Source organism: Triticum dicoccoides, chromosome 2A (genome assembly GCF_002162155.2).
Source record: "Triticum dicoccoides isolate Atlit2015 ecotype Zavitan chromosome 2A, WEW_v2.0, whole genome shotgun sequence".
NCBI classification, from domain to species: Eukaryota; Viridiplantae; Streptophyta; class Magnoliopsida; order Poales; family Poaceae; genus Triticum; species Triticum dicoccoides.
The window spans coordinates 601903163-601910609 of NC_041382.1; the positions used below are offsets into that span (position 1 = coordinate 601903163).

General features: G+C 46.0%; 1 protein-coding gene across 1 annotated transcript in view; it reads right to left on the minus strand.

The window, feature by feature from the left end:
- Positions 1-1013: 1013 nt before the first annotated feature.
- The window catches only part of LOC119357990 (DNA mismatch repair protein MSH3), a 6962-nt gene continuing 528 nt past the window's right edge, over positions 1014-7447 (minus strand). Inside the window, 12 exon segments of the mRNA XM_037624732.1 lie at positions 1014-1581; positions 2393-2887; positions 3155-3304; positions 3523-3594; positions 3687-3947; positions 4056-4187; positions 4269-4520; positions 5032-5283; positions 5413-5511; positions 5746-5910; positions 6023-6217; positions 6743-7444. Coding sequence (XP_037480629.1) covers positions 1285-1581; positions 2393-2887; positions 3155-3304; positions 3523-3594; positions 3687-3947; positions 4056-4187; positions 4269-4520; positions 5032-5283; positions 5413-5511; positions 5746-5910; positions 6023-6217; positions 6743-7444 — 3072 coding nt within the window. The 3' untranslated portion in view covers positions 1014-1284.

Consider the following 7447-nt stretch of genomic DNA (forward strand, 5'->3'; position numbering starts at 1 on the left):
GACCCTCGAGGTACTCGAGGACAGCATGGAGCATGCGGCCGGGGGCGCCCCACCATAGGCGGAGGTCGTCGCTGTTGTTGCTCCCCTTTTCACCGGCGTGTTGTTGGTGGAGGCGAGCCGCTCCTCGCGCCGGCGTTGAAAGTACGTCGCCCAGTGCACGTGGTCGTCGACGGCGTACTCCGGGAGGTCCCGCTCCTCCTCCATCAGAGAGGCCCAAACACGCTCGATCTCGGCATGGAAGTAGGCGGGATGGTCGACATCGGGCTGCCGGGGGACTGGGACACCCCCGGCGCTGAGCCTCCAACGCCCCGGCACGTGCATGTCAGGCGACGCTGGGTAGTTCGCCTCATGGAGGAAGTGGCTTCCACTCATGCAGGTGGCGGTGCCCAAAGCTGTTGGCCGCTGCTCCATCGCCGGGAAACCGCTCTCCCATCGGCGGGGCGTGCACGCGGTGGCTAGACGAGAAGAGAGAGCGTCGGCGGCGAGAGAGAGGGGCTGCGACGAGTGCGTCCATCGGCGAGGGAGGGGGCAGCTTTTATAGCGGCCGGGGGCGGCAAACGTGTGTACGCATGGTGGGAGAGAGCGCGTCGCCACACTACGCCGCCCATGAGGAATCAATGGAAGGCTGACCCGCGGCATTGATTCCCTACGGGAAACCAAGGCGATGAGGACAACGATGCGCGGGGTTGCTAACTCAACGGACCCGCCGTTCTTTCATGTCAAAAACGATTCCCCTGGCACCCCTCTAGCACACCGGGTTCGGTCTGGGTCCGCCGGCATCAGTTTCAGGCCTAATCAGCGAAAATTAGGCTCCTGAGAACGCAACTAGGCCGTTTTTTCAGTGCCGGCGCTAAAAAGTAGCCTGTGGAGGCCTCTTGGGGGCGCAGCTCAAGATGCTCTTAGCTCCACACAAACATTTTTTCGAGAACACAGCTCCAGGGAAACATGTTACATCAGGTCTTGTGTAACTGTAATGGAGTTTTGACAGATTGAGGTACCGATGCAACACAAAATATATATACTCCCTTCTATATACTTATATAGGACACTTATAAACATGCTACCAGGCCCGCAGCGGAACAATATATCGATGAGTGACATGTAAGAAAATGCTGACTGAGGGGCTCTATCGATGGCCAGATATGCATAATACAGATGGATAGAACGGGACAGTACCAATACCTGGTAATTCCCCCTCAAGTTAAGGAAGAAACACATCCCAAACAAGAAAAGAAAAAAGGTTAAGGAAGAAATGAGAGAGTGCTTCATCATTTGAGAAGAATGCTACCCTTTAATCATCTTCGATGCGATCTCCTGTGCACTCTTCAAACAAGAAAGTGTATTTGTTACGTCGTTATTACTTTGAGCAGATCTCATGTCATGCAGTATCCTGCGGCATGCTTCCATCAACCCCTGGTGAGGCTCTGCACAAAGCAAACCAACTTCGGGAGAGCTTTCCCATGGTCCATCCCTGGATGGTTCGTCCATTAACCTCAGCAGCTTGTTTTCATCATGCTTACTCATCTCTTCTTGCAGTTTGGCTGCCATGACCGATGCCTGCTGAATACATCTCAACGGGAGCTGCAAAGCAGGATCACACCTCAGAAACCAATAGATAGGCAAAGGAATGACTATTAGTGTTTCACTTCAATATGTTCAAGTACACAATACACTCATTGTTCAAACTGTGTAAGCTCAACTGGAAGAAGACCAGACTAACTGATCTATTATAAAGATTAGCCCCATTTCCAAAAAAAAGGGGTTAGCCAGCTCATACATCTTCATTGTAGAATTAGGAAGTTTATCCCACCACCAAATAATGAAACCACGAGGGGATGTGAACCTATTCGTTATTCACAAGTGAGATACCAACATGTAAACTAATGCAAATATTCTAAAAATGATGAACAGAGGCATGTGGTCATCTCCTGTGCTAGTGCCATAGTCAGCTATTAGAAAAGGTAACGAGGATAGAGAACAGAAGCTGAATTATTGGCATGCTTCCATATAACTTAAGATAGGACGAGCCACCTCCTAAATTCCTAACATACAAGTTCTACCCCACACTTCTCTAGGTCACTTTGTCTCTAACTTGTAACTCGATATAACTTGTAGCTCTATATTTACTAACTTGTAGACCCGGTTACAAACAAAGATCAGCTTTCCTACTTCACATCCTGACAGAAACCATCTTGGATTCTTGGACACAGCTTAGTGATCTCCTGCAGGATGCTATCTCATTTTATTTCACACCACAGCGATTTGGAGAATAGAGAACAACTCAGTTGGACACCAAAAGAACACCGCTTGTGTTAGGAGTACCCATGACAATAGAAGTGTACGCCAAAACACAAAAAAGAGCTGAAGGCATAAAAGTTCACATATGACTAACCTGCGCAAGCAGTGCGACATTAAGACCAAAGCTTCTGTCTGAAGCTCCAGCAACAAGTTTATACAAGAAAGTAATTTCTCCAAGATCCTCTGTTTCTGTGCTAATACCCATCTTTTCATCACTAATTTGCAACAGCTTCCTTGTCGACAGATATGAAACATGGTATGCCCCAACGGAACCTTCAAATTCACTCTGGATATCAAGAATCTTTGGATAGTGAGTTACAAAAATGACAATACATTTCTTGTTTTTCAGGAGATAGTGTAATGTAGCATAGGCTATAGCAACACCATCGTGTGTGCTTGTTCCACGACCAAGCTCATCAATGATAACTAGGGATCGAGATGAGCAGTTCTGTAATATGTTGGAAGCTTCATTCATCTCTTCATAAAAGGTACTTGTTCCTTGTTGAATACTGTCAGATGCACCCATCCGAGTATAAATTCCATCAACAACATGAAGTATTGCTGATGAAGCTGGTACAAAGGAACCAACCTAATGAAACCAGAGCAACAAGTTATAGGAATCTCCTCAGAGAAAAAATGCAACTAGAGTAATCTATAACAACTATCAACCTTCTTTTTTTGCGAGGGAACAACTACCAGTCTTTAGCTGCTTTTAAAAGGAAACATATAACCATTTACCAATGTTTTTGTCAGCTGCAAACCAACTACTTGGTAAAAGTTTTTACTGGAGTAGTTATATTATACATTTACAACGTGTTTCCATGAGTAGACTTAAAGCATCGGATAAAACCTATACCTGGGCCATAATGGTAATTAGTGCAACTTGGCGAATATAGCAACTTTTTCCTCCCATGTTTGGTCCTGTAACAATCTGGCAGTACTGCCCATCTGCATGAAGGTCTGTATCATTTTGAACAAAATTGTCTCCAAGTAGAGACTCCAGAACCTAAAATGCAACAGCACGCCATCACCACCATCGTCAAATAAATAAAAAGTGTTGATGTGCAAAACTGAAGAACAGGTACTAATGAGATCAAACTCAGAAGGCTTGATCCTGAAAGCCATCAGTAGAATGGAAAGTTTTTTCTAGAATACGCACAAGCATGCGTATCATATATTCGTAGAAGAGCCAAGATGGCTGATACAAAGTGGTCTACAACTAACCGGATGGCGACCATCTTTGATGTGGATCTGACTTGCTTCATCTTCAGGAACAAAGTTAGGTTGTACATAATTCTGCAAAAATGGAAAATCAGATCGTGATCGATGTCATGTAGGAAAAACGAACCATGTAAAAAGGTGAACACTGGTTAACGATAGTCTATTACATTTTGTTTTGCAAGAGTGGCAAGAGAGTATAAGCAGTCAAGAGCTGCAAGAGATTCGACAGATGCTTGACACTGCGCATAATATTTGCCGAAATCCATAAGGAATTTGTGCCATGTTTTCCTGCAGATAACTGCTAGTTCTTCTTTAGCCAGTAATAAGTTGTCCAAGTTCTTCAATACTTCAGGAGTGTGGTATCTAATAGTTTTTTTGGTGCTATTTACTTTCATCCAATTTGTAGGCACCCTTCTATCTACTGGTAGCTGCAGACACACACAATAGGTAACATTAAGAACCAAACAAAAAATACAAGAGATATTCTTACTACTTGAAACTAAAAATATATGAAGGTTTCAATTAAGCGATTTAACTTCGATCAGGTAAGCTGTTCCAGATACGGTTTTGTACTCCAAGCTGCGCATGCCAAGCTGCTTCCGATATTCAACAATTAATAAATCCAGTTTTTGTTTGGCCATTTCAACAGTCACATGACCCTCTGCAACCTGTAGAAAGATATACAAGTATGATGCATCCGAAAACGTAAGGAACAAACAAACTCTATTTGTGATAAGGGAAAGATTTACCTCGGGGAACTGGTCAACAGATGAAATGAATAGGTTTATCATATCTCCTTGATCAGCAGCATCTTTGTCAAGACACGACAGAAGTTTCACAGCATTAGCAAGTACAGCAGATGATGAAGCTGTACTTATGAGCCTTCTCAACAAAGAAGAGTGGACAATTCTATGCTGAGAAGACATGTTATCAGTATCCTCGAGAACAAGCTTCCGCAGTTGCTTTCCAGCCGTCAAGATAGCCTAGATGACCCCAACAAACTGCGACACAAACTATTGACAGTTAGGTATCAATATCACACTAAGCAAGATTCGCATAAACACCCAGTGGCGGAGCTTTGTGGAGAGCAACCTGGGCCATCGCCCCCCCAGCCCATGAGAAAGTTAGCAAATATCCCCTAGTATTCAGCCCATATATTCAGTTAAAATCAGCCTAAAGCATGTTTCTTGCCCCTCCACAAATTCAGCCCAAGCTCCGCCACTGTAAACACCACCAAAAATTTTAAGTTAAAGAGTCAACAGGAGCATAGAAACATTTCTCCAACCAAAAATTTGTATGTATATAGCAAGCAAAACTGAATTCACAGACTTCTCTATTTCATAGTGGAACACAGTTTCAACAGATATATAGAAGAAAACAAGCAAAAAAGAAAGAAATACAGGGAAAAACTACTAGCAGGTATAATGTGCAAGTTCTATAATGGACAATCATAATTGGGGCAACAGTTCCAGTCTAGAATCAATTAGAACACAGAAAGGAATATATTTTTACCTCTTTAGCTGTGGCTTTGCAGTGAAAAATTCTTGTAATTCCTCTTTGAGAATCAAGTGATCTTCCCAGCATTGTTAAAACAGATGAAAGAATGGTGCTGAGATCACTTCGCGCAGAAGCTGCGCAGCACCCATCCCCTTCATCCTGTCGAATGCTAACTGAATCTTGCCGTGATCCCATCGATTCAGAGATCTCAGAGATTGCATCGTGACGAGCACATATTAGATTTCTATCAGATAAGGGGTGAGTCAACTGCAAGAACAGCACAAGATCAAGAAAGACATTTAACAAAACAGTTGACATAAAAACAAATTGTTCAATGTGAAATGATAGATTATGCTGAAAGTCATTTCATGGCCAGGTCCAGATATAGCAGCTTACCCAGTGTCTAAACAGCCTAGATCCAAAAGCTGTACATGTGTTGTTCATAGTTTGGAACAGGGATCCTTCTATTGAACCATCTGAGTTGTTCTTTAATACCTGAAAACAATCCAGGTGGCACCTCATAAATGGAATGGAGGAGAATCTCAAGGGCATGGCATGCCCACAAAAGCGAACAGTGGATGTGCTTTGGTGTCTCGAGTTTCGAAACATTTCAGGAAAAAGGAAGTGACTACAGTTCTCCCCCGGTCACAATTTTCCGTCTAAAAAATTGTCACAGCTACCCAAACAGAAAGAAGAAAAATAGTTGCATGGTATTACAGAAGAATGTACCTCGAGCTGCTGAAGAGCGTTTGCTGATAGAGACATTTCAGTATTAGCAGTAAATGGCCGGAACGAGGAACCAAAGCAGATTAACCTCTGCATACCAAAACCCTTCAAATAGCGAACGCTCAATGCCATTGCTTGGGCAACTAGCTCTGGCATAGCCATGACACCCTATGCGAACAAATGTAACTTATTAAACCACATTATAGTTATCAAGCCACAACGGGCGACGGCAGTTAATTACCTAAACTCCATTTAGAACAGTTATGAATGCTAACAGTACCTCCATCCCACGAAGATTGTTGTCCTCTTCATTTATTTCCATCATCTGTTTATCGTTTTCGATGGTTGGTGAATTGACCTCCGATTTCTCAAACAAAGACATCAGTTCTGCTAAAGCGCCGCCCCCGCTGAAACAATCACGCGAAGTGCACTCAACCCGGACATTAGAGGCAGGTCCCGCATATGCCCTCATCAGCTAGACAACAAATGGAGGAACCCATTAACCAGGGAATCTCGAGCACTACGAAACTAGAAGGGGTAACACTAACTCAAAATAGCAATAACTAAAAACTGTAATCAAAGACAAGCAAATAAAGATCATATGAATAATTTGCATGTAACTCAAGTTAGTATGATGGGTAAACAGGCCATCATACATTATGGTGGAACTGGGAAATGGTAACATGTTACTGCCAAGCTACAGTTACACTGATGACTGTTTACGGAATTCTAAATAAGTTGCCATATAGCATAAGCATGACCAGAAATCGTACAAACATAAGTAAATTTATTATTACTTATTGCAAACTGAAACGGATGAGAATCTACAATCTACTGATTAACGTTTCGTGCCATCAGTGCGACTTCAGCTATACTGTGCATTGTGAAATACAGAATATCATGACCGTACAATTTTTACACATCACCAGACATGGATTCATCTGGCGATCAGATATTCAGATTAACCAACATAAGTTTGGGCAGATAGAGTACCACTTACCTTTTCAGTAGAGAACGAGAGAGGGGTGCCGAGTATGACCTCAACGGGCGCCAGGCCAAGCAGCACGGCCTCAAGCCCGCTCCTGGATGCGCCGTCCATGAACTCCCCGTGCACGACCTCGCCGGTGGACACCTCGATGGCCACCACCCCAACCTTCACCTCGAACCCCTCCCTCCCCACGGCATCCACCTCCTTGTCCACCACGCAGACGAGGTACCTGCTCCCCTCTTCCGGCGCGCCGCCGCCCTCCATTTCCCCGGCCCCGGCCTCGATGGTGGCGCGCGTGTACACCGCCGACAGCTCGCGCGCGAAGGGGGCCGCGCCGCCCCCGCCGCGCGCAGCCGCGGCCGCCTTGATCGCCGCGGTCTCGGTCTGGCGGACGACGCCGACCTTGTGGCCCGCGTCGACGAGGCGGCGGACGTGGAAGCCCAGGCGGAACGTGGGGACGCTGGCGGTGAGGAAGCTGCGGTCGGGGTGGGCGACGATGCCGAGGACGGAGGCGGCGACGGCGGCGTCCTCGCCGAAGAAGCGGAAGCGGTAGCCCACCTCGACCATGAGGAGGACGTCCGGGTGGTGGGCCTTGAGGTCCGCGACCTGCTGCTCCAGCGGGGTGTAGCCTCTGCCGCCGCCGCCACCGCCATCGCCGCCGCTAGGGTTCGAGCCGGGGGGCGGCGGCTCGAGGAGCGCGCGGCGGACGGCGGCCTC